At 36.1% G+C, this 27,722-nt stretch overlaps 1 protein-coding gene across 1 annotated transcript; it reads left to right on the top strand.

The window, feature by feature from the left end:
• The first annotated feature begins 592 nt into the window (after positions 1-592).
• Positions 593-26,995, top strand: LOC136024859 (V-type proton ATPase subunit e 2-like). The gene is made up of 4 exons (XM_065700372.1): positions 593-770; positions 6,787-6,834; positions 10,030-10,120; positions 26,878-26,995. Exons 1-4 carry the CDS (start codon positions 673-675, stop codon positions 26,893-26,895), a joined length of 255 nt encoding a protein of 84 aa, XP_065556444.1. The 5' UTR covers positions 593-672; the 3' UTR covers positions 26,896-26,995.
• Positions 26,996-27,722: the final 727 nt, after the last annotated feature.

The raw sequence follows: 27,722 nt of genomic DNA on the forward strand, positions 1-27,722 counted from the left end.
TCTATAACTTCTGAATGACAAAATCAATTTTTCAAAATCCATTTTGGTATTGCCCGACCTTTTGATTCAATGCGATTTATTAACCAAAATTATCGGAGAAGTTGAGATTCATAAACTTATATGATATTTTGGAAAAACAGATTGATTATAGCCAAAATTCACACACAGCTGCGATATTCGCATATCTGGCCGAAAAACCGTGTTTGTAAACGAATAATGAAATATATAGGAACCCAGGATGTGAGTATTCTTTTATTATTTGTTATCGGCAACACGCCATAAACACCAATTATACACACCAAAAAGCTTTTGTGCACAAGTGGCATGCTGTTGCCATAGATATGGTCTATGTTACTATGCAAGTCATTTGTGGCACGGCTTCTAGGGCTAAACTCGTACTAGCGCAAGGGATTAATGCTCTTCTCGGGAATACAGGCACCAAAGATCAATCCTCGCTAACGTTAGACAATATGACAGGCTTTCTATCAGGCCACGTAAAAAAGAACCCAGCAACAGAAACTTTGATTCGACGCCCAACGCGCAATCAATAGCTCCGGAGGATCTTACCCTTTCGGGACTATCTTTCCTCAAATGCTGTCGTGCAATGTGATACCAGCCTAAATCACGAGATCTCCTTGGAAAATTCGCGCAGATTCTTTAAAATTTTAGACCATGGGTGCATCAGCAGTTCCCATTGCTGTTATGACAGGCATTTGCCTGATTATTGGTGCTGTTTTACCATGGTTTGCGCCTAAAGGACAGAATCAGGGGTATAATTTGCGTTATTTTTATATGAAATTTCTAGTAGGCTACCAGGACATTCTATCTTTACTAGGCTTTCCAAATACTTTGTCCATTAGGCTAGTTATAGTCAGGTAGGCTACCTACTGGCAAATAAAAAATGATTTTAAATATTTAGCTAAATTCCAAGCTGCCAGCGTATCTAGGCCTGCAAAAGTCCCTGTATCTAGGATGGCAAAAATCCTGCTGTGTCCAAGCAAAGTGAGGTTTTTGCTTCATGAGGGCTGAGCAAAGCAGCAGGCCTGGGAGGGGAAGCATCTGTTCCTGTAGTTTTTTGACATTAGGCAATAAGTTCTCTTTATTTTATAACTAATTTTTGCTCCTAGGGTACTTAATAGACAATTGTAAGTCTTACACACCTTGCCTGCCCCTCCCCAGTATGTGAAGCTTATAACTATTACTGGTATAAGGTCCAAATTCCAGGATTCAGCCCCATTTCTACAATGAATAAGTAGTTACATGGTATATTTGGAGACTATTCTATTAGGCCTACATAGGTCTAAATATGGTTGGGCACACTACTCAATGTCTTTATTTATTTATTTTATGCTATTTCTGAATATATGGACATACACTATGCAATAATCATTTCACTCACAAATCCAATTTAAAGTCCAGTAAATGTTTAGTTTCATTCCAAGTGTTCTAAAGTGTGTATTAGTCCATATAGCAAGATTCTGATGATTATACATAGTTTTTTTGTCATTATTAGAGAAGTGTATCCATTTTTGGTAGAATTCTAGTTTATTGACTTCTTGCCATCTCAGAAAGGGTAAAGGGTTTAGGTTAGGAAAATGAAACTTTCAGGGATAGGTCTACAGGCTAAAGTATATCCTAGGAAGGTATTTTGAAGTACCCAGCTCCACTCCTCCCTCTAGAGGGCCCTGAAATTTGCCTACATGACAGGTCTATACCTATTGAAATTTTGACAAAACAACACTTTACCTTAATGTTCAGTTACTAGTTGCCTTTAGTTCTGAAAATGCAATTCCTATTATATGAGTAGAATTTTGAGACATATCAATGTTTTTTTTTATCAAAATTTAGGAAATGTATTTGAATATCTTTAAAACCTTATAAAATGGAATTGAGCAAAGTTATGAAGCTGAAAACAATTTTGTTGTACATCAATTAAGCAGAAAATCTATTTTGCAAGGTTTCACTTTTATAACACACATATCTTTAAAGGTCAGAGCCCTCTAGAGGGAGAAGGAGTAGAGGTAGTTGCTTCAAAATACCTTCCTGGGACATACTTTAGTCTGTAGATTCATCCCTGCAAGTTTCATTTTCCTAACCTAAACCCTTTCTGAGATAGCAAGAAGCCAATTGACTAGAATTTTATCCCATTTTTTAGCTTTCTAAAGTCCCCTTTCAACAAGACTAAAAACGTATAAAGTGGGCTTGCTTACAGGTAATATTGCCTATAGAGCAAAGCATATTAGTTCATGAGCCCTGTGGGCAGCAGGGTGAGGTCTATATTCTATTTTTATTCAAAAAAGAGTGATAAACTAAAAAAAAAGATCAATGTTGGTATTACCTGAACTATTACAGATTTGCAATTTCAAATATCCAATCAATGAGAGCAGAAATGATTGCAGTTCTATATGTATAAATAAAAGAATATTCAGGCTGGAATAATCCATAATGGTGAGTTTGTGGCTGTTTTGCAAGAGAGAAAAGATGTCAAAAAAGTCAAAATGTATCTATTAACAATAGTTTCATGACCCAAAAGAATTGTTCAGGTAATACCAACATTGACCAAAAAAACCCTCAAACAAGGCTTATTTGATAATAGAATACAGACCTTGCCCCACTGCCCACATGTCTCATGGACTAATATGCTTTGCTCTATAGGTAATGTTACCTGTAAGCAAGCCCACTTTATACATTTTTAGTTTGCCCCATGGAGGATAAGGGTCAACCAGAAATGGGTAAACTTCTAGAATTAGCACTTGAAACAAAACTAAATATTTATCCAAAGCCCTTGAATAGACCCTAAAATGACACGTAGTTCAATTATTTTTATTAAAATCAATTAGATAGAGTAGGCTAGTGTTTGAAAATCAAAAATTCAGCAAACCCATTGTAAATAATAATACATGAGTAATACAGAAGTAGTCAGCATGATATATATGACCATCAGGGGTGTGAGAACATTGTTTTATCTAAGGAATTACTATTATATTGAGAAGAACCTAAAATAGAGAATATAGGCTAATGGTAGGCCTTCCACTTTTATTGTCACTTCTGTTGTCAATACAGGTTTTGAATAACAGCTGTACAGCAGGATACCTGCTAGAACAAAAAGAGATACATTTTTGAATTGATAACTGAATTTTTATGGTTTTGTCTGTGTCTTTGATAATTTGTCCTGGTCCCCTCTCCTGGTTTCGTATAGCCCAAGGCATCCAACAAGAAAATATGATCCACAGCTGATTGAAAAAGTACAAAAATGAGCATCAAAATTTGTTCCTTATTTCAAGTCCTTGCCTATGATGAGTATAGATAAAAATGCTTGAGCCTACCATCTTTGAAACTCAGGAGGGATAAATTAGACTTAGTTAATGCACTTCAAATTATCTAAGATGTTGATCATTTGTCTTTTATTGATTTCTATCAGTTTAGTCATTATTTGCCCACATGACAAAATCCATTAAAATTATATCAGAAAAGGGTTTTGAGAGAGTTTATAGAGGGTTCTTTTGTAAATTGGTCCATTAAATTATGGTCATGGTACCTGATCATGTTGTTTAGAGATCGGGATGAAAATTGATGAGAAGAATAAGCACAAGTTATAGATACTTGATTGACATAATTGGAACGGACCCGTTCTCTTTGGGGGAGCTGCGGGTTGTTAATTTGTAAAAATTAGAAAAATTGAGGTATTTTTAACTTAAGAACGGTTGACCAGATCTTAATGAAATTTGACATTTAGAAGGAACTCATGTCTCAGAGCTCTTATTTCAAATCCCAGCCAGATCTGTTGAGATTGGGGACAGTTGGAGGGGAAACCGGAAATCTTGGAAAACGCTTACAAATTTCTTAGATTCGTGATTGACGTAACCAGACTGGATCTGCTCTCTTTGGGGGAGTTAGGGCTTGGGATTCAGCGCTTTGGCAAGTGGTGCTTCTGGACGTGCTAGGACGATGAAAATTGGTTGGTGTGTCAGGGAGCTGCACAAATTGACTTGATAAAATCATTTTCCCTGATGCGACCATATGGGGGGCTGAAGGGAGAGGAAAAATTGAGGTATTTTTGAGTTACGAATGGGTGATCGGATCTTAGTGGATTTTGACATTTAGAAGGACCTTGTGACTCAGAGCTTGTGACAGAAGGAAAGGGGCAAGGGGACTTGAAATTTTGCTTAGGGAGGGATTAAAAAAGTTTGTCTCCAATCAACCTAAATGTTTATGTAACTCTGAGTCCATACTGGACCTCAAATGTATTTTTGGTTAAGCAGCAACATAAATTGAAGACATTATGTCTTGTTGGACTGTACAAAAAGTATGTTATATCTGCAATGGCTGGGGAACTAAGTTGAATTTTCCAAGGTTTTTTTTCTTAGGACGGTGAACTATTTTGACTCTGGGAAGGGGTCTATAATCCACCTAAAAGGTTTGGCATAATAAGCTCCTGTGGGACTAGAATCTGTTCACAGTATATATACCCTCATTATCAAACGAGCATCTGCTGTGTCTCAGAACCAGTTTGAGGAATCAAGTCAAGACTTCCAGTGGGTATTAGGGGGTCAAGGGGACCACATGGTGAACTAGCAAGGTAAATTAAAAGACATTAAATGTAGCCAGGGTACAAAATTGTGTATTTGTAATATCTTGTGAACAGCTTGAGGAATTGAGCTGAAACTTTAAGGGTGTTCTGAGGAGGGAGAGTGACTTCAGACTTTATGTTAAGGGGATGGCATGAGAGGGCCAAATATTGTTGTCTTCAAAATATTGGTTTACCCACAAAAGGGGTAACAAGTTTTTTTGAAAAGCTTAAAACCTTTATACATAAGTCCCTGAGTCAGAGAAACCCCTATGTACAAATAAAACTTAAAAATAAGCTCGTTTCACCCAAAAATGACCAACGTGTTTTTCTAATTGTCCAGGACTTTTAACATGTTGTTTCAGCCCAGACCAAAAGAACTCACTAGACTATGAATGTGTTTGCTCATCCCAAACCAAAAGACTAAGAAATCTGTGGAAATGGGGCTATATGTTTTGTATGTCAAATTGAAGACAATTTTCGTTTTTTTCTAATTGTCCAGGACTTTTAACATGTTGTTTCAGCCCAGACCAAAAGAACTCACTAGACTATGAATGTGTTTGCTCATCCCAAACCAAAAGACTAAGAAATCTGTGGAAATGGGGCTATATGTTTTGTATGTCAAATTGAAGACGATTTTCATGTTTTTCTAATTGTCCAGGACTTTTAACATGTTGTTTCAGCCCAGACCAAAAGAACTCACTAGACTATGAATGTGTTTGCTCATCCCAAACCAAAAGACTAAGAAATCTATGGAAATGGGGCTATGTGTTTTGTATATCCAATTTGCTAGGAAATTACATTCATAAGTTCTAGGGGCAAGTATCCCTATGCTGGAAATAACAGTAAATAGTTATGTCAATTTTAATTTATGATGCCAAAAATAGACCTAAAATTTATTTAGCCGCTAATTGGCTTGAAGCTATTACGGCCAGGTAGGTCTCAATGAGAACAAAACATTTCAAGTTTTTTTTTCTGTATTGGTATGTGACGCCTAAAACTGGACTAAAAAACTATATTTCACCTGACTGACTCAAACTTACCAGGGATGTATGTAGGGACAAGTAGACCTCAATAAAGGCAAAACTAATCAGGGACAAGTTGTTGTATGATGATGCCTAAAATAGCTTTTTTTCGTCTCTGATTGGCTTGCAACCTACTAAAAGTTACACCAGGAAAAATAAGTCTCAATGGAAGAAAATATATGACAAAGATTGCACTGTGTTGATCCTTAAGACTGATCCCATAACGGACCAAGCTTTCTTTTTCTCCAATCAGCTTGAAACTTTCAGGGTAGGTTGACTGAGCCACAATGCCCTTAATGGAACAAACTTTAGCAGAAAAATTTAGCCATAATGCTCAGCAAAAAAATTTTATTTTTTTCCTGCTGATCTGCATGGAAATTTCCGGTCATATAGACTGGGCAAAGGGAACCTTCATTGAGGCATAAATCTGAAGGAACAAATCTAGTTGTGCTGATTTTGTGTATTCTTATTAAAAAAAGATAAAACTTTCTTTTTGCAAATTTATCTACTTTGACAAACAAACAGTTAAAACACAAAATCATAGATTAATATATGAGTATATTACGGATATCTATAGGATATTGCTCAGAATGGCTTCTGCCCTATAGGGCACCAAAAATTGTGCAGGTTTTCAATCCATATGCATAAAAATTGCCTTCTCTACCCACTGTAAATCCGTATAGTAAAAATATGGCTTAAAACTGTTGCACAAAACTATGACTTCATTTTCTATCGTTGCCTGAAATTTAAATTACAATCCAACATTTTAGTTCCTATATAGAAAGACTGAGAAAATACTTCAAAATGCTTTTGAGTTTAACCAATAATAAAATTTTATAAATTAAAAACGAGCAAAGATTAAGTCATATAATAATTCGAACTTAAAACGAACAGAAATAGCTATGGATGAATGAAAGAAGCCACATTTAACAGAAATCAAAAATTAATGATCAAGTATAACAAACACAAATTACCCTAAATAACAGTTGAGCTATTGCCCACTCCCCCACCTCCTACCGAACTAATTTACACGGACGTTCCTGCCCATGATGCACCTAGTGCCATAGTATACGTTGTAAAAATAAAAGTTATCTTACCCTCCCCTCTAGCCCATAATAGATATTAGTCATGACCCTTACCCTAATGTGCTGTGTGTTTGTGTTGATTTTAGTTGTTTATTTATTTTTATTTTAGGATCACCCAAACTGTATTAATAACAACTGGAGCATGTGTCTGGATCTTGTGAGTAATGTTTATTTCTTTTATGTTTAGATTTTCATGCGTAGTTTTTATATTAATGTAATAAATCTAAAAAAAAAAAAAATTTCACATGAAAGTGAAGAACATTGTTAAGACTTAAAAGAACAGAAATCATCATAAATGAGGGAGAAATATCGTCACTCTAACTAAAATTTATCTTATTGAAAAATTTTTAAAATTTATGCTTCCACTCTTTAAAATTTGTGTTTTTTTTTGTCACAGTGCTTCAACAATAAATGTGTTATAATGCATACATTTTACGTTTACGTTTAAGTGTATACGTTTTAATGTATAGGTTTTCCACTTTTTCAGTTAAAATGTTTTACAAGCCAATATCTAAATAAAAAACTTACGATTCAACAATGTGTTTTGCCTTTGCTTTTTACTTTTGTGTGATTTTTTTTCCAATCAGCTTCTCTCTGTTTTTAAGCTCCGTAATTACAGCATAATCAAACAGTTCGTGGTAATGACCTGTAGTAAGGAGCGACCCGGCTTAATAGTAACCGAAAATCTAAAAAATGGAATTTTGATACCAATAGTTACATTAAAAGAATCGCATTTTAATGCTGATTTTAAATATATAAGTTTCATCAAGATCAGTTATATTCATCACAAGTTATGAGCCTGAGAAAATTTGCCTCATTTTAGAAAATAGGGGGAAACATCCCCTAAAAGTCATACAATTTTAACGAAAATCATACCATCGGATTCAGCGTATCAGAGAACCTTATTGTATAAGTTTCAAGCTCCTATCTCCAAAAATGTGGAATTTCGCATTTTTTGCCAGAAGACAGATCATGGATGCATGTTTATTTGTTTTTTTTCAAGGGTGATCGTACCGACTGAGTGGTCCTAGAATGTCGCGAGAGGGCCCATTCTAACGGAAATTAAAAGTTCTAGTGCCCTTTTTAAGTGACAAAAAAATTGGAGGGCACCTAGGCCCCCTCCCACGCTCATTTTTCCCAAAAGTCAGCGGATCAAAATTCTGAGATAGCCATTTTATTTACCATAGTCGAAAAACCTAATAACTATGTCTTTGGGGACGACTTACTCCCCTGCAGTCCCCGTGGGAGGGGCTGCAAGTTGCAAACTCTGACCTGTGTTTACATATAGCCTAGTAATGGTTACTAGGAAGTGTACAGACGTCTTCAGGGTTTTTTTTTGGTTTAGGGGGGAGTTGGGGGGGGGGGGTTACGTGGAAGGATATTTCCATGGAGAAACTTCTCATGGGGGAAGAGTATCTCAATGAAGGAGCGCAGGATTTTCTAGAATTATTTGAAAAAACAATGAAAAAATAAATATGAAGTTTTTTGTACTGAAAGTAAGGAGCAGCATTAAAACCTAAAACGAACAAAAATTATTACGCATATGAGGGGTTTACCTCCTCGTTATAGCTCACTCTTTACGCTAAAGTATTTTTAGCAATTTCAACTATTTATTCTACGGCCTTTGGGATTCAGACGTCATTCTTAAGGAATTGGGACAAAATCTAAGCTTTAGTGTTAAAGAGTGACGAAGGTTGAAACCCCTCATATACGCAATAAAAAAATACGAAAGGTTCTAGTTTCATTTTTAAGTAGTCAAAAACTTGGAGGGCAACTATGCCTCCTCCCTCGCTACTTTTTCCTCAAAATCTTCCGATTAATTGCAATTAATTAATATGCAAATTTCTTTTTAATTATTTATGTACGGAGAGCCAAGATCAAAACATACATTAATTCAAAAACGTCCAGAAATTAAATAAAAAAAAACAAGTTTTTTTTTAAATGGAAGTAAGGAGCAACATTAAAACTTAAAACGAACAGAAATTACTCCGTATATGAAAGGGGCTTTTCCTTCTTAACGCCCCGCTCTTTACGCGAAAGTTTCTTAATGTTTTAAAAATAGAGTTAAGAGAAAGAGTCAAACTTTAGCGTAAAGAGCGGGGCGTTGAGAAGGAAAAGCCCCTTTCATATACGGAGTAATTTCTGTTCGTTTTAAGTTTTAATGTTGCTCCTTACTTTCATTTAAAAAATAACTTGTTTTTTTTTATTTGATCAGAACAAAACACAACAATCGGAACAAAACAGAACCATTGCAATGGAGCATGATATTCGAAACTGTTGTATTTTAAACAAGTTCTTTTGATATTCCAAACAGAATAACTGTCTGATAATTTTTGGACCTAGTTTGGACAAAATACACCTAGGCCAATGGGCAGTCGCCCCTCCCCCTGAAGCCACCACTGGTTCATTAAAACAATCTCTTTCTCTTTCTTTCTTTCTTTCGCTCTGTATCTATTTGTCTATCTATCTATCTATTTCTGCGACTCTTTCTCTTTCTGATCCGGTTTCTTTCTTACTGATGCGGAAAAATAACGTATCATCTTTTGTCTAGTTTGGTATCTTCAAAATAAGCACCATTTGGTATCCATTTGAAGATACATTTGATACATTTGAAGCATTTGATAAGCACCATTTGAAGCAATAAGCACCATTTGAAGATACATTTGGTATCTTCAAAATATATTTCAAAATAGTTTGGTATCTATCAAGAAAATGATAGAAGCTTTTATCAAATTATAGTGATTACAAAAAATAGACTATCTAATTTTACATTTATTTATTTACTTGTGAATTTTCAATGTTTTAAAGGGAGACAAAATTCGTTGATAAAATATTTGAATTCAAACAACCTTGCCCCTTTGTGAAAATCCGTTGATAAAATATTTGAGTTCAAACAACCTTGCCCCTTTGTGAAGGCTAAGTGAAGTTAACCGCTCCAACATTGAACTGAGTTGTACCCCATAAGTTATCAATTAAGCTGTTTCCTACTAAGAGGCAGCAAAACCAGGTCTTTGAAGATTGAAGCTATTGTATAATTTGAACTGTAGCTTTTCTGTAAGGCATAATTATAACGCATAATTAACTAAGCCATTTTCTCGATTTCATTTATATAGATCTAAGATGCTTAGAAAAAACCTTCAGTTTCGTTGTTCTCAAGAAAACCAATCATAATAGTTTAATGGCACCCCGTCTAAAAAGTAAGATATGATTTTGTTAGGAGGGGACTTAAAATCAATTATAAGCTATAATTTTGTTTATTCATTTAAAAGACATTCCTAGATTAAACAGATAAAAAAGAGAAGTTAGAGGTAAAAAAAAGTTTAAGTGACCAAAATTGTCTCTTTTTTTGTAGCTGGTTATGTGCCTACATGTGCCAAATGAACCCATTAATTGGTCCAGTGTTGCATAACTCAACTATGCTATTAGTATACAAGGAATGGGGGGTAAGTTTTATTTTAATGTCTTTTAGCTAGCACAAATGACCAAATACAATTAATCTTTTGTAGAGATCATAGAATGCTATAAACACCATGTACCGCTATTTTAGTCAATCTTCTTGTATTTTTCCTCTCTGTGTAGAAAACACATAACGTTGCCTATTAAAAACGTTTGCCAATATTTGATAATAAAGAACATGTTTATGAAAAGCAAAATATTGTTATATCATATTGTGGATCTGGTTGCATTAGATGTAAATAGGGACTGAAGCCAAATGACCTTTCCAATAAAGCAACAGGGAAATTATATAAGAGTGGGATTTTTTTTAAACCTTACATGAACATTTTGGAACATATCCAAGAGTCGTCCTCAGCACAGCACTAATATAAATAAATTGAATATAAATATAATTTTTATTGAATGCCCTCTTTAAAACTAAAATAAAATTATTTCTACTGTTTTACTTGTTGCTGTTTTTATGTTGCTTCTGACGACTTTTAGCATTGAGCTGTAGAATTAGAATTGAAAATAGAGGGCCTTTGAGCCTCCCCTCTCCGTTTGAAGTATTTTATTTTGTTTGTATTATTTGTCCGTTTGAATTATTATATTGTTTGAATTATTTTATTTGTCTGTTTGAAGTATTTTATTTTATTTTGTGATTTTTCGGTATAGTTCTCCTTTCTTTGCGCTTTTCATGGCACTTGGTATTAACCAAGTGACATATAGCAATTGCAAATTCTGTCGATCTGTCTGTCTGTCGGTCCCGGTTTTGCTACTTTAGGCACTTTCAGGTAAGCTTGGACGATAAAATTTGGCAGGCGTATCAAGGACCGGACCAGATTAAATTAGAAATAGTCGTTTTCCCGATTTAACCATCTGGGGGGAGGAGTGGGGGCCCACTAATTCGGAAAAAATAGAAAAAATGAAGTATTTTTAACTTACGAACGGTTGATCAGATCGTAATGAAATTTCATGTTTCGAAGGATATCGTGTCTCAGACCTGTTATTTTAAACCCCGAACGAATCTGGTGACATTGGGGGGGGGGAGTTGGGAGGGAGAAACCTAAAATCTTGGAAAACACTTAGAGTGAAGGGATCGGGATGAAACTTGGTGGGGAAAATAAGCACAAGTCCTAGATACATGATTGACATAACCAGAACGGATCTGCTCTCTTTGGGGTAGTTGGGGGGGGGTTAATTCTGAAAAATTAGAAAAAATGAGGTGTTTTTAACTTTATGGACGGGTGATCGGATCTCAATGAAATTTGATAATTAGAAGGATATCGTGTCTCAAAGCTCTCATTTTAAATTCCGACCGGATCTGGTGACATTGGGGGAGTTTGGAGGGGAACTTAAAATCATGGACAACGCTTAGATTGGAGGGATCGGGATGAAACTTGGTGGGAAAAATAAGCAGAAGTCTTAGATACGTGATTTACATAATTGGAACGGATCCGCTCTATTGGGTGGAGGGGGTTAATTCTGAAAAATTAAAAAAATGAAGTATTTTTAACTTACGAAGGAGTGATCGGATCTTCATGAAACTTCATATTCAAATCTTAGAAAATACTTAAAGCGGAGTGATCAGGATGAAACTGGATGGGAAGAATAAAAACCTGTCTAAGATACGTGACTGACATAACTGGACCGGATCTGCCCTCTTTGGTGGAGTTGGGGGGGGGTAATTTGGAAAAATAAGGCATTTGTAACTTACGAAAGGGTGACCAGATCTTAATGAAATTTCATATTTAGAAGGATCTTGTGCTTTAAAGCTCTTATTTTAAATTCCGACCAGATCCTGTGACATTGGGGGGAGTTGGAGGGGGAAACCAGAATTCTTGGAAAACGTGAAAGTTGGGGTATTTTTATCTTACGAATAGGTGATCGGATCTTAATGATATTTGATATTTAGAAGGAATTCATGTCTCAGAGCTGTTATTTCAAATTCCGACCAGATCTTTTGACATTGGGGGGAGTTGGAGGAGGAAATCTTGGAAAACACTTGGAGTGGAGGAATCAGGATAAAGCTTGGTGGATAGAATAAACAAATGTCCTTGATACGTGATTGACGTAACCGTACTGGATTCGCTCTCTTTGGGCGAGTTGGGGGGAGGGGTTCAGTGATTTGGCGAGTTTGGTGCTTCTGGACGTGCTAGGACGATGAAAATTGGTAGGCGTGGGAGGCTAAAGGGAGAGGAAAAATTAGAAAAAAATGAGGTATTTATAACTTGCGAATGGGTGATTGGATTTTAATGAATTTTGATATTTAGAAGGACATCGGGACTCAGAGGTCTTATTTTAAATCCTGGCCGGCAATAAGCCTCTGATTTTCCTTTTAAATCAATCTATTGATTCTTAGAATTTTGTTAGAGCTCATACCATATGAGCTCTTGGCTCTTAGCTCTTCTTGCCTCGTCACAAGTGCCATATGAGCTCTTAGCTCTTGTTTTTATTTGAATCCCCTGTCGTAAATGTTTTGTCTCCTCCGAAACAAATCCTTATATATGTGCCTATGGGTATAGCCATTTCGCCCTCCTTTAGTGGCATTCATCGCTTTTGGGAAAAAATATTTAAATTACATTTTGAAACATTCAGAAACACCTTTTAATGAAATTCTGCGCCGATAATTCTCCTTTACTATTTTGGAATGCTTCATTAGTCTCATAAAATTGATAAAAAAATTATACAGAAGCATTTTTTTTCTTTGCAAGTTGAAATAAAAAATATTACAACGAAGAATGAACCATATATTCAAAAAAAAATATAAAAAAGGATAAATAATAATTTTAACTGGCTGGAATTATCCTTTTTTGTTCTCAATTTTTTTTTCCGTTTTGTTTTGCTTAGCCTGTGTGATCTCAAAAATTATTTCTTTCTTTCTTTATGTTCTGTACCTAGATTGAAGATACATTTGGAAAGGGGGGTGGGAGGAATTAAAGACCAATCTTTAGAACTTTAAAGTGTCGTTTAGGGGATTCAGTACCTTAAAAGCTCACCCTGTCTTTATCACTCTTAATCAAACAGTTCGTGTTAACGAACTGTTTGATTAAGAGATTAAGTAGATTATGAGCAAGCTTTTGATTTTGTTGATAGACAAGCTTTAGTAAAGGTCTTATCCTTATATGGTATGCCAGACATAAACCTCAAAGTGACTAGTACTATATATGAGAATAATACTGCTGTGGTTAAAGTAGGAAATGAGGTTAGCAGCTAGTTTTGTATTAAATCAGGAGTTAATCAGGGTTGTGTTATATCCCTCTTTACACGGATTACTTTGATGGACTTCGTCTTAAGGAGTACAGGAAAGGCAATGGGAGACCACGAAATCAAATAGGGAGGAAAAATTCTCCTGGATTTAGATTATGCTGATGATTTAAACATCCTAGATGAAAGTGTGAGCAAAATGGATAAACTTTTAGAGGTTTCTCGAATTCGGGGTGCTAGAATAGGTTTGAAAATTAATGCTAAGAAGACTAAGTCACTGAGGCCAGAAATAAGTGAATGTGAAAAGGTGACGCTGGGTAACGAAAAGATTGATCTGGTGGACAGCTTAAGTTACCTTGGTAGTATTGGTAGTATCAAACAGTTCGTGGTAACGAACTGTAGTAAGGAGCGACCCGGCTCAATAGTAACCAAAACTCTAACAAATGGAATTTTCATGCCAATAGTTACATCAAAAGAATCGCATTGCAATGCTGATTTTAAATATATAAGTTTCATCAAGATTAGTCTTACCCGTCAAAAGTTACGAGCCTGAGAAGATTTGCCTCATTTTAGAAAATAGGGGGAAATACCCCATATAAGTCATACGATCTTAACGAAAATCACACCATCAGATTCAGCGTATCAGAAAACCTTACTGTAGAAGTTTCAAGCCCCTATCTACAAAAATGTGGAATTTAGCATTTTTTGCCAGAAGACAAATCACGGATGCGTTTTTATTTTATTTTTTTTATTATTTTTTTTTCCAGGGGTGATCGTATCGACTCAGTGGTCCTAGAATGTCGAAAAAGGACTCATTCTAATGGAAATTAAAAGTTCTAGTGCCCTTTTTAAGTGACCAAAAAATTTGGAGGGCACCTAGGCCCCCTCCCACGCTCATTTTTTCCCCAAAGTCACCAAATCAAAATTCTGAGATAGCCATTTTATTCATCATAGTCGAATAACCTAATAATTATGTCTTTGGGGACGACTTACTCCCCCGCAGTCGCCGTGGGAGGGGCTGCAAGTTACAAACTATGACCTGTGTTTACATATAGTAATGGTTACTGGGAAGTGTACAGACGTTTTCAGGGGGATTTTTTGGTTTGGGGGGAGAGTTGAAGGGGGGGGGGGTTACGTGGGAGGATTTTTCAATGGAGGAACGTTTTATTGGGGAAGAGACTTTCAATGGAGGGGGCGCAGGATTTTCTAACATTATTTAAAAAAAACAATGAAAAAATAAATATGAAGAGTTTTTTCTACTGAAAGTGAGGAGCAGCACTAAAACTTAAAACGAAAAGAAATTAATACGCATATGAGGGGTTTACCTCCTCGTAATACCTCGCTCTTTACGCTAAAGTATTTTTAGTAATTTCAACTATTTATTCTACGGCCTTTGTGATTCAGGGGTCATTCTTAAGGAATTGGGACACAATTTAAGTTTATTGTAAAGAGCGAGGTATCGACGAGGGATGAGCCCCCTCATATACGCAATAAAAGCATACGAATATAGAAGTTCGCTACGTAAGTTAATTCGTAAGTGACGTATATTTTTTACTTATGAAAACGTTCGTAAAAAATTAAAAGTTTTAGTTGCCTTTTTAAGTAATCAAAAAATTGGAGGGCAACTAGGCCTCCTCTCTCGCTCCTTTTTTTCAAAATCTTCCGATTAAAACTATGAAAAAGCCATTTAGCCTAAAAAAAAATTAATATGCAAATTTCGTTTTAATTATTTATGCGTGGAGAGCCAAGATAAAAAAATATGCATTAATTAAAAAACGTCCAGAAATTAGACAAAAAAAAACAAATTTTTTTAAATGAAAGTAAGGAGCGACATTAAAACTTAAAACGAACAAAAATTACTCCGTATATGAAAGGGGCTTTTCCTCCTCTACGCCCCGCTCTTTACGCTAAAGTTTTTTACTGTTTTAAAATGTAGACTTAAGAGAAAGAGTCAAACTTTAGCGTAAAGAGCGGGGCGTTGATGAGGAAAAGCCCCTTTCATATACGGAGTAATTTTCGTTCGTTTTAAGTTTTAATGTCGCTCCTTACTTTCATTTAAAAAAAACTTGTTTTTTTAGTCTAATTATTAGCAAAGGTGGTAGGAGCCGTGATGTTAAAATCAGAATAGTCAGGGCTCTGGAGATTAGAATATTTAATGGTACAGTGATGACATTGATGAAATATTATTCATCATTGATGAATAATGGGTGCATGGAGCACCCATGCTCAGAAGCATGGGTGCTCCGAAAAGAACTTGAAGATTTTACTAGATGTTTTCCAAAGAAATTACCAACAGATTGTTCTTGGTGCCCGGCTGACCAATCGTATTTCAAACCGTTGGCAGTAGGAAAAATGTGGTTCAATCCCGCTTTCTGGGGCTATAATGAAAGGAATGTTGAGATGGCTAGGGTAAGTTCTGCGGATGAAGGAGGATAGATTGCTGAAGATTGTCCTTTTCGGCCAACCGTTCAAGGCCAAACGGAAATCAGGTTGTCCTCGTCTTGTGTGGGAGGACGTCATAAAGAAAGATTTATAGGAATTGGCAACTTCCTGGGAGGGTGTAAGGAGGGAGACTTTGAATAGATTGGGATGGAGGAGGAGCATGCATAGCTGTGTTGGCCTCAGGCAGCTTGGTGCGGCGGTGAGTTGTTGTTAATAGTAGTAGTAGTAGTAGTAGTACAAATACATAAAAAGAATCGGATTTTTATGCTGATTTTAAAAATATAAGTTTAGTCTTACCCATAAAAATTACAAGTCTGAGAAAATTTGCCTTATTTCCGAAAAAGGGGGAAACACTCCCTAAAAGTCATAGAATCTTAATGAAAATCACACCATCGGATTCAGCGTATTAGAGAACCCTATTATAAAAGTTTCAAGCCCCTATCTACAAAAATATGGAATTTCTGTAGATAGACAATATATAATAAAATTCTAGATGCAATCAAAAATATCTGAAGAGGTTTCAAGCTGATATCTGCGAAAATGTGGAATTGTGTTTTATTTCAGAAGAAAGATCGCGGATGCGTGTTTATTTTTTGTTTTTTTTCCTGGGGTGTTGTACAGAGAACGAATCTAAGATATTTATAGTGCCACCCTTTGAGACTAATATTTGAAAAATCTCAAAATTGCCTTTCCAAGCAGCTAAACATATGACTGTTACGTACTCATGATGCTTTGCATTTGGGTTGGCCCCTATATGATGTAAAACGTGAATTACGCCATTTACTGTGGGTTACAACCATCAATGATGTCAAACGAAAACAAAAAATCTAGTTATTTGAACTTCCCTTTGTATTATCATTATGACGTCATTTCCCATGATGTCATGAGCTAATATAAAAATACGCTTTAAACCAAGTCATCTCAGTATCAAAAGCTAATTTCATAAGAAGTATCGAAGAGTATGGAAAGGAGTCTCTTTTGCCCGATTTGTTTAAATGAACTGAAGGATCCTCTTCGGACTTTAAAATGTAAGCTTGTATTTTGTGGCTATTGCATTAAGAAATGGCTACAAGTAAAAGGCTCTTGTCCAATGGATCGAAATGCTGTAGTTATCAAAGATTTGTCGCCTCTATATTCATATAGTGACGAGAGACCAACATCACCAATTATTGAAAATCTCTTAGAATGCAACGGAATTTATTTTCACCCCAATAGAATTTGGAACATGGGCTTCTCCTCTGGAAAACCAGCAAAATGTACCGCCTTACATGTTGCTGCTAGAGAAGGCAATTTTGAGATTTGTCAACTACTAGTTTCAAAAGGTGCCACTGTAGATGCCTTAGACTCGGAAAATAGGACAGCCTTACATTTTGCTGCTTTCAAAGGCAATTTGGAGATTTGTCAACTACTAGTTTCAAAAGGTGCCACTGTAGATGCCTTAGACTTGAAAAACGGGACAGCCTTACATGTTGCTGCTTTGAAAGGCAATTTGGAGATTTGCCAACTACTAGTTTCAAAAGGTGCCACTGTAGATGCCTTAAACTTGAAAAACAGGACAGCGTTACATGTTGCTGCTTTGGAAGGCAATTTGAAGATTTGTCAACTACTAGTTTCAAAAGGTGCCACTGGAGATGTCTTAGACTCGGAAAAATGGACACCCTTACATTTTGCTGCTTCGGAAGGCTATTTGGAGATTTGTCAACTACTACTTTCAAAAGGGGCCACTGTAGATGCCTTAGACTTGGAAAACTGGACAGCCTTACATGTTGCTGCTTTGGAAGGCAATTTGAAGATTTGTCAACTACTAGTTTCAAAAGGTGCCACTGTAGATGCCTTAAACTTGAAAAACAGGACAGCGTTACATTTTGCTGCTTCGGAAGGCTATTTTGAGATTTGTCAACTACTACTTTCAAAAGGTGCCACTGTAGATGCCTTAGACTCGGAAAATAGGACAGCCTTACATTTTGCTGCTTCGGAAGGCTATTTGGAAATTTGTCATCTACTACTTTCAAAAGGTGCCACTGTAGATGCAAAGGCAATGTGGAGATTTGTCGACTGCTAGTTTCAAAAGGTGCCATTGTAGATGCCTTAGCTTCTAATATTTGTTATTCTCGGTCAATTTGCTAGCGCTTACCTAATTAGTTAAAGTTTAATTATGGCTATACTATAGAAAAATATAAAATTTTTAAGAAAAGTAAATATATTACTTAAATAACTCCGTAACAGTTATTCAGTTTTTGCGAGTAACTCAACCCTGTTTAACTTAAACTCCTTCAACTCAACTCCTTCCCTTGCCCAATTCAACCCCCATCAAACTCAGATCCCATCTAGCCAAGCCCACGTTCGACTAAACCTCCCTCTAATTTAGTCCAACGAAGCTCAAGCCCCCGCTTAACTCAACCCAAGTTCAACTCAACCCTTTTGACAAATTTGTTGCGGTTGCCCACATCTAAAGCAAAGATTCTAGTAAAATAAAAGCAGCACCATTAGATTCCTCATTTTATGTTGCTTCCAAATGCCATGATCGCTTTTTTTGAAAATGCTTCCTGATCCAATGGCAAAAACACCTGTCCTGTCCGGGGCCCGCGGTATTAAGAACCGTCAATTTAATGCAGGAACTGGAGTCAGTCCAAAAACGGGCAACCAGGATCATTCAGAGTAGTACAGACATTTCCTACCACGATGCCTAGCAAGCCTTGAACTCCCTTTCTAGATTTGAAGAAACAATTTTGTATTTGCATCTTAATTTTTTTTTAAGATGAAAAAGCTCCTGCTAATTGTCCTGCACTTACATTTAAAAATTTGACTTTTAATTATCTTGTTTTATCTTTATGCCGTAAATTAGGATATGTATAACCTGTTTTTTGTATAACATTCTAAGCCAATAAAAAGAAAACGTTTTTGAATTACGACATTGTCAAACAGTTCGTGGTAACGAACTATAGTAAGGAGCGACCCGGCTCAATAGTAACCAAAACTCTAAAAAATGGAATTTTGATACCAATAGCTACATCAAAAGAATCGTATTTTAATGCTGGTTTTAAATATATAAGTTTCATCAAGTTTAGTCTTACCCATCAAAAGTTACGAGCCTGAGAAAATTTGCGTTATTTTAGAAAATAGGGAGAAACACCCCCTAAAAGTCATAGAATCTTAACGAAAATCACACCATCAGATTCAGCGTATCAGAGAACCCTACTGTAGAAGTTTCGAGCTCCTATCTACAAAAATGTGGAATTTTGCATTTATTGCCAGAAGGCAGATCACGGATGCGTGTTTATTTGTTTTTTTGTTATTTTGTTGTTTTTTTTTTCTTTTTCCCAGGGGTGATCGTATCGACCCAGTTGTCCTAGAATGTTGCAAGAGGGCTCATTCTAACGGAAATGAAAAGTTCTATTGCCCTTTTTAAGTGACCAAAAAAATTGGAGGGCACCTAGGCCCCCTCCCACGCTAATTATTTTCCCAAAGTCAACGGATCAAAATTCTGAGATAGCCATTTTATTCAGCGTAGTCGAAAAACCTTATAACTATGTCTTTGGGGACGACTTACTCCCCCACAGTCCCCGTGGGAGGGGCAACAAGTTACAAACTTTGACCTGTGCTTACATATAGTAATGGTTATTGGGAAGTATACAGGCGTTTTCAGGAGGATTTTTTTGGTTTGGGGGAGGGGTTGAGAAGAGGGGGATATGCTGGGGGAACTTTCCTTAGAGAATTTGTAATGGGAGAAGAAAATTTCCATGAAGGGAGAGCAGGATGTAGGCTACTAGCATTATTTAAAAAAAAACAATTAAAAAATAAAAGTGAAAAAGCTTTTTCAGCTGGAAGTAAGGAACAGCAATAAAACTTAAAACAAACAGAAATTATTACCCATATGAGGGGCTCACCTCCTTCTAATACCTCGCTCTTTACGCTAAAGTATTTTCAGTAATTTCAACTACTTATTCTACGGCTTTTGTGATTCAGGGGGTCATTCATAATGAATTGGGATAAAATTTAAGCTTTAGTGTAAAGAGCGAGGTACTGACGATGGGGCGAATCCCCTCATATATGTAATAAAAACATGAGAATACAAAAGTTCTTTACGTAAGCTAATTTATAAGTTACGTAAATCTTTTACCAATAAAAAGATTCGTAAAAAATTAAAAGTTCTAGTTGCCTTTTTAATTAACCAAAAAATCGGGGGGCAACTAGGTTTCGTCCCCCGCTCTTTTTTTCTCAAAATCATTCGATCAAAATTATGAGAAAGCCATTAAGCCAAAAAAAAAAATATGCAAATTTCGTTTTGATTATTCCTCTGCGGAGAGCCAAAATCAAAACATGCATTCATTCAAAAACGTTCAGAAATTAAATAAAAAAAAACAAGTTTTTTTAACTGAAAGTAAGGAGCGACATTAAAACTTAAAACGCACAGAAATTACTTCGTATATGAAAGAGGCTGCTTCCTCATCAACGCCCCGCTCTTTACGCTAAAGTTTTTTACTGTTTTAAAAAGAAGAATTGAGAGAGAGAGTCAAACTTTAGCGTAAAACGCTAAAGTTATGAAGTTGTTCCCCAACAACTTCATATGAAAGTAGCGGTTTTAGAAATTCGGTATAGGACTCAATCGTTTGGAAACTGAACTCCTAATTTGCTTTTTGCGAAGGGTTTGGTGGCAACAAGCCCTGCTTCCTTGCCTTTTCTACCCCCCCCCCCCTATTTCTATCCGTGACTTTTGATCAAGGTGTTGAGATTGACATTCTGTTCAAAATAGTTCAAAGGTCCAATTAACTTCCCTCTGGGGATTGCATGGCCCCCACTCTCCTTTGGTTAAAAGCTGTAATTGTTCCATGTTGACAGTCGTTCAAAGATCGGTTTTAAAGACTGTCAAGAATCTCTTTTTAATTTGTATCCATTCTTACACTTGGCTCTGTTTGTTACATGATGGTCATATGCATAACAGCATCTTTTTGATTTTTCCTCTGAGCTTCTGGTACACCCCCCCCCCCAAAAAAAAATATGTATAAGTGAACTAAAGACATTGTTTTATTATATAGTAAATTCAAATAACAAGGAAGGCTAAACGGAAAGTAGCCTTCGTTTAGGCCCAACATGCAATTAGTTTGCAAAGGGAACAAATATCTTGCAGCTGCGCACTAATCCGCTTAGTAGGGAGTAAATTGACTCTTGATATAGTCAAAAGGCCCTGGGTCTGTTTGTAGTAGCAGAGCTATCGCGATGCCCTTCGTTTGTTAGTAGTAGCAGAGCTATCGCATTGACACGATAGCTCTATAATTAATATAATTTACATTTTTTTTTTTTTTTAAGCGTGCAAATGTATTCACAGTATTATTTCTAAAAAAAAAATTATCTGAAAAAAAACCAATCAAAGGAAGAGTAAATAGCTACATTAAAACCTAAACTGAACATTAATGAAATTATGTAATAAGTCAAACTTAAAATTAACTGACGCTATGGTACCATAGTAGATGGAGACTCTGATTGTCTATACGATGCCAAGGCTGGATTCCTGCCAAAAGGCTGGGTGACACGGTTGCTACCTGTTCCTTTATAAAAAAAAAAAGACCCTGCAACTGATATGTCGATTTGACGCCCTATGCGCTATCAGGGGCTCTGGAGGATCTTTATCCTTTTTATTGCTATGAATGGATAAATGAAGCCTAAAACCATTGGGAATTAAAATGAGCATGGTACTCAAGTTAAACTTCAGACGAACTGGTATCACTAATATTTATTTTGAAAGGTGTGTTTTTTATTTGTCACAAAAAACAAAACAAATAAAAACACAGATTTGCAGAAGAGGAAAAAAAACAACATCAATTTAGTTTCGCTATTGGGAAAGGCAGATTTTTTTTCTTCTATTTTTCCTTTTGATTCCTTAAAAAAAAAATTAGAAAGTATTGTCCAAATACAAACTTTAAATATCAATTAGTTATTTTTAAGCAATCTGTTTATTTTGCTGTCGCAATATTTTGAATTGCTGAATTAATAAAATATTCGCCGATTGATTTTGTGTATCTTTGAAAGGGATAGATTTTGTGTTGGGAGTGCTTTTCTTTCTCCCGTCAGCCTAAGTTTGTGCATACTGTAAGTCCTTACGGGACTTAAAATCTATTCTAAGTTGGGCAGTGAGGCAAATCAAAAGACACTATGTAGTGCTAGGCTAAAAAAATATATCTGTAATTCCTTGTTTGGGAGGTCAAATGGAAAGTTTTCTCTTTTCAAAGCTTTGGTATTTCTAAACCTATGCAAGTGATGTGCAATTAACTGAACCAATGTGGTTCTTACCTTAGACAACAAACCTGTCAGATTAGATATGCTCTCCAGAACTTATCGAGATTATTGAAAAGGTTTGGAAAATTGCCGCTGGAACAACAGCACATGTGTTCTCTATCAATTTGGATACAGCATCAATTTGGGATAAAACTTCAGTTTACTTAAAACTTTAGTTTAATCTGAATTTAGAACATACATTTTTAGTATATGTAAAATGAATATACAATGTTGTAATACATAGTATTAAAAGGCATTATTTGGAAATAGATTATTGTTGATACAAGCATTTCCAACCAATTCCTGCAATTTTAATTTTCTGCTTTTGACTTTGATTTATATGCTTTTCTGCATTTTAACGTTAAAAGTCAGGGAAAACACATAGCATTCTGAAGGACTAAGTGAATAAAAAAAAATACCTCTAAGGACCTATCTTACTATTACTACTACTAACAACTTACTGCAGCACCAAGCCACCGGAGGCCAACAGAGTCATGCACGCTCCTCCTCCTTCCCAATCTATTCAAATTTCCCTCTTTACACCCTCCCAGGAAGTTCCCATTTCCTTTAAATTTTTCTTTATGACATCCTCCCACCCCAGACGAGGACAACCTGCTTTTCGTTTAGCACCAGGCTGTTGGCCGAGGAGGACAATCTTCGGCAATCTCTCATCCTTCATCCGCAGAACGAGTCTTAGCCATCTCAACCTTTCTTTAATTATAGCCCTAGAAAGCAAGGTTGATCCACATTTTTTGTACAGCCTACTGTTTGAAATAAAGTCAGTCAGTCAGGTACCCAGAACAATCCGTTGGCAATTTCTCTGGAAAACATCTAGTAAATCTTCATCCGCTTTTCGGAGTGCCCATGCTTCAGAGCCATGTTTGACCATTATCATCACTGTACCTTCAATACTCTCATATTGGTTTGCAGACTTATCGTCCTGTTCTTCCAACCTTTTTTTAACTGAGAAAAAAACACCTTGAGCCTTGGCTATTCTACTTTTAACATCTTCACTGCTCCCACCGTCTTTACTAATAATACTATCAAGGTAAGTCTAGCTGCCCACCTGATCAATCTTTTCGTTACTCAACGTCGCCTTTTCATCTTCACTTAGTCCTAGCCTTAGTGACTTAGTCTTCTTACCATTAATTTTCAAACCTATTCTATGTCCTTCGCATTTGATTCCGTGGTCTCCCATTGTCTTTCCTCTGCTCCTTAAAACGAAGTCTATCAAAATAATTCATAGAAAGGGATATAGAACACAACCCTGCTTAATTCCTGATTTAATACAAAACCAGCTGCTAACCTCATTTCCTAACTTAACCGCAGCAATATCATTCTTGTACATAACACTAATCACTGTATGAATATATGTCTGGTATACCATATAAGGATAAGAACTTTGCTAAAGCTTTTCTATAAACAGAATCGAACGCTTGCTCATAATCTATAAAACTGAGGACCAAAGGTGGTTGACAATTAGGGCACTTCTCAACTATTAACCTAAGAGTGAAAATTTGGTCAACACATCCTCTACTTTTTCTGAAACCGCACTGTCCTTCTCTTAAAACATTGTTTACAGCATCACTCAGTCTAAAAAGTGTCATATTACTAAGTAGTCTGCTACCTACAGAGACCAGACTAATGCTTCGATAATTTCGACACCAATCTTATCGCCTTTCTTATGCAGTAGTTTAATTAATGTAAAATCGTTCGGTGACTCCTCTTTTTCAAAAATCATATTCATAATCTTCAGTAACTTATTTCTAACCTCAGAGCCTCCATATTTAAGAAACTCATTTACCACACTATCAGCACCTGAAGCCTTATTATTTTTTAATCCTTTTAGTAGTGCCGCTAATTCTTCCTCACAAAACAGATTTTCCTTCATATCCTAGGTGCCACAAACTTTTTTACTTTCCTCTATATCTTTTCATGCAACTGTATCTCGGTCTAGCACATTCTCAAAATGTTCTGCCATCTCTCTTTAAGTCTTTCCTTATCACTAATTGTGGCTCCGTTCCTCTCTTTAACTGGGACAAGTCCGGATTGAATACTCCCTCACAATTGATTAACATACCAGTACAGTATTTTACTATTATGCTGTCTAGCTGCATCTTCCATATCCTCAGCAATTTTGTCCATGGCCTTCACTTCACACCTCCTTAATTCATATTTTAATACTATCTCCACTTTCTTTACATTCATTTTTTTCATATGATCTATCACTCAGATAGTTCTTGTACAAACTCCTTCTCCTCTCTATTAAACATAAGGCTTTTTCACTATTATTCTAGCTGCAGTCTTAACTTTCTTCCCTAAGGCACCATCAGCAACATCACAAATTGTTTTTCTAAAATTATTCTAACCATCCTTCACATTGTCAAGTTTTGTAACTGTCAAGTTTACGATTCCTGGAAAGCTTCTCTCAAATTCTCATCCTGGAGTCTACGAACATCACAACTTCCCGGTAGGTAGTTACCCCTTCTGAAATTTCAGCTTTAAATTAACCCTAGACACTACTAGATGGTTATCTTTACTTTTAACATCAATAACACCACTCCTATATACCCTAGTATCTTGTATTGATCCTGCTATTCTTTGGTTTATTATAACATAATCTTTAAGGTTTGCTGTCTTACCACCACGTGAATACCATGTCAACTTATGGGTCATTTTATGACAAAACATCCTATTGGTTATAACTAGATTGTTATACCTACAAAATTGCAAAAATGTGTTGCCATTATCGTTTTCTTTTCCTACACCAAATATACCAAGGCTAGGATACCATATATCCATATTTCTACCGACCTAGGTGGTAAAATCTCCTAGTAAAAGCACCATATTCCACCTAGGACCCTGTCAATTTGCTGCTGTAACTGTAAGTAAAATTCATCTGAGTCACTAGTATCTCCACCAGTCTGTTCAACATACTACTATGACTGATATCTTGGACTTTTTAGTCATGAAATGAGCAATTAGTATCATATTATTATTACCCTCCCAGTCTAAACAAGACTTAGCAGCTTCCTTGTTCATCATGAGCTCTACTCCCTGTCTGTGTACCCCATCCTTCCTGCCAGAGGAAACAAATTCTATATCACCTAATTTCATGCTTTCTATCCCTTGGATATGAGTTTCTGAAACCTATAATAAGTCCAGTTCGAATCATCTGGATTCTTCAGTCAAAATGTTAATGCAATAATCATTTTTTAACGTCGTAACATTCCAAGTTCCAATTTTCACGTTCTCTGAATCATTGAGATTATTTTGGACTCAGGAAAAGCAATGATCCCGGGTGCCAGTGCAGGACAGGATCAACATATCTTCTCAAGTCTACGCTTAAGCCGGGTTAGAACCGGATAGCAAGAAGTCCCTGGGACCTCATGGAGGCTTTGTGCAATCTTGGGTCCATCTTGGTTGCGACATCGTTTTCAGCACTTGGCGACGCTCTTCTATCAACAAGAGTTAAAATCCTGCACAGACAGTCCCAAGCCTATTATGACCGACTCATTATACATTCATACCTACAAATATTATACTACTATGGGGAGGTGACCTATGGTAGATAAATTAACTAGGAAGAAGTTTTTCTGCCCGAAAACACCCGTCAAAACAGACATCAAAACTCTACCCCCAGAAGAATTATCTTTTAATCATAATCCTGCGCAAATGCTGTGTCGTTTACTAGGCTGTAATTCCCTCAAAAGACGCCATTCCTCAAGTGGGAGTAGAGTTGACCGCAAGGTACCCAGTCTTGCTGGTACCCCGAAAGGATCGAGGCCGCCCTTTGCTGAAGCCGTTGTCCATAGATCCGGATCTTAAGCCCTGCCACAGTTGTCCTCGTATAGAGGATTCTACTACGATGGTGTTCTGCATTTATCAGTATTAAACTGATAAATGAAAAGTGTGGAATTCTAAAATCTTTTCAAAACAGAATTTTACGGATCATGCATTGGTATTCTTTCAGTCGCTAAAAAATATTAATGAAAGCTTTGTCATTATAGCAACTGGTGATACTACGTTACAACCAAATAGAATTATAAGAAATTTTAAATATAAATTCAGATTGTTTGCTTAATCTTTTATGTTGTTTTCGGAAATAGTACTCATGTTCCAGTGCAAACGGTAAAATTCCAGTGTGAAGAAACCTAAGTAAAATTCCCTAGCTACTTGATTAGGCTACTTAGGGGAATCATACCTTTTTTAAGACTAATATTGCTCTGTAAGCTTTCATGTAACCTGTTCAAAACATCAATTTCCATTTTCAGTGCCCCTTTTTTTCATCTTACTTACAAAGCTTTACCTGGGGGCTGGGAGGAGTTTGGCATCCCCGTAGGAATAGTTATTTTACCTTGGAAAAGGTGGCTATTTCAAATTTTGATCAAATTTCTTTGGTGGGAGGGCAGCTAAAAAGGGCATGGGATGGGGGGTGTTTGCCCTCTGATCCCTTTTCAACATCCCCTCACCATGCCCTGAGAGTCTAAACTGAATATCCTCAGCCGTTCCTATGTGATTTTTTTTCACATTATCCCATTCTGTAATAGTCGATTATTATTTGACCCCCTTAGGTTAAAAACAAATAAATAAAAAATTGTGCGATCAAAAAGCAACATTTATTTTCTCTAAGCCATGTATTAGCAATATACTGTGGCTCAATACAGACAATTGTGCGGAGGAGGGGAATGTGTAGTCTGTCCCATATCCTGAACCCACTCCTTTTTAATTTTATGTGTTCTATATAGGCTAATTTTTCCTGTTCTTCCATATATATTGTAACGTAGGATTTAGAAAATAACGTTGACAAAACTGTATATTTACATCCTTGTCTTTTTTTTAGGGTGTGGAGCATCTGTAATCAGCATAGAACCTTGTGACATTCCAGAAATATAATAAATTACTTTGTCTTGTCTATCTCGTTGCTCGCTATTGTCGTGAATAAATGTCTTTTAAAAATATTTGATAAATTTTTTATAGGTCTTGAATATTTATAGATCTTAAGCAGGAAGTACTTTCGAAAGCTTAACACTACACCAAAAAAAGAAAGAATAAAATATTAACGCCTATTGACTTAGAAAATCTTTAGAAATTCTTCAGTCGAGGATTTTTTTTCTTTTTTTTTAATACTTCATTTCTCTATTTCTAAAATTCATACCTGTTTGATCTTTTTATTGGTAATGATTGAGGGGTCGGCAGTGAATTCAACAAAACTTGGGACATGTCTGAAGAAGCGTGTGTGCAGGCATATGCTTTGATGTGGACTCGCCCTCTAGATATCGATATTTTTCTAATGATTTTCCCAAATTTTTTCATTTTTCGAATAAATTTATCTGTGTTTTCACGCTATCCTTACCCCTTCTTCTTGAGATGCTGGGTATCCCTTGGAGTAAATGCAGTCCTAGTTGGCTGCATCTGATTTCTTTTTCTTTTTTGTAATTCCGCGAGTCCCAGCCAGACACGTGCACGTAAAGTTGTTTCAGAAGGGGTTCAGGATTTCGAAGAGGGGACAACTAAAAAAAACGTACACAATAAGCGAAAAATGTGGGATATGTAAGAAATTGTTGGGTAATTCATAAGAATCTTATGATGTTCGGTAAAAGGGGGCACTCTGTTTGCGTACCTAGGTCGACCCGTTAATATGGAAATTATTTTTCATTTCAAATGGTGTTTTCTGTGTCCCTAAGG

This window comes from Artemia franciscana, chromosome 3 (genome assembly GCF_032884065.1).
Source record: "Artemia franciscana chromosome 3, ASM3288406v1, whole genome shotgun sequence".
NCBI lineage: Eukaryota > Metazoa > Arthropoda > Branchiopoda > Anostraca > Artemiidae > Artemia > Artemia franciscana.

Bases quoted from the DNA above. Each gene is read 5' to 3' on its own strand.
- LOC136024859 (XM_065700372.1), top strand. From the start codon at position 673: ATGGGTGCATCAGCAGTTCCCATTGCTGTTATGACAGGCATTTGCCTG. The intron at 771-6,786 runs GTATAATTTGCG...TTTTTATTTTAG, and splicing joins CCTAAAGGACAGAATCAGGG to GATCACCCAAACTGTATTAA. The intron at 6,835-10,029 runs GTGAGTAATGTT...CTTTTTTTGTAG, and splicing joins GGAGCATGTGTCTGGATCTT to CTGGTTATGTGCCTACATGT.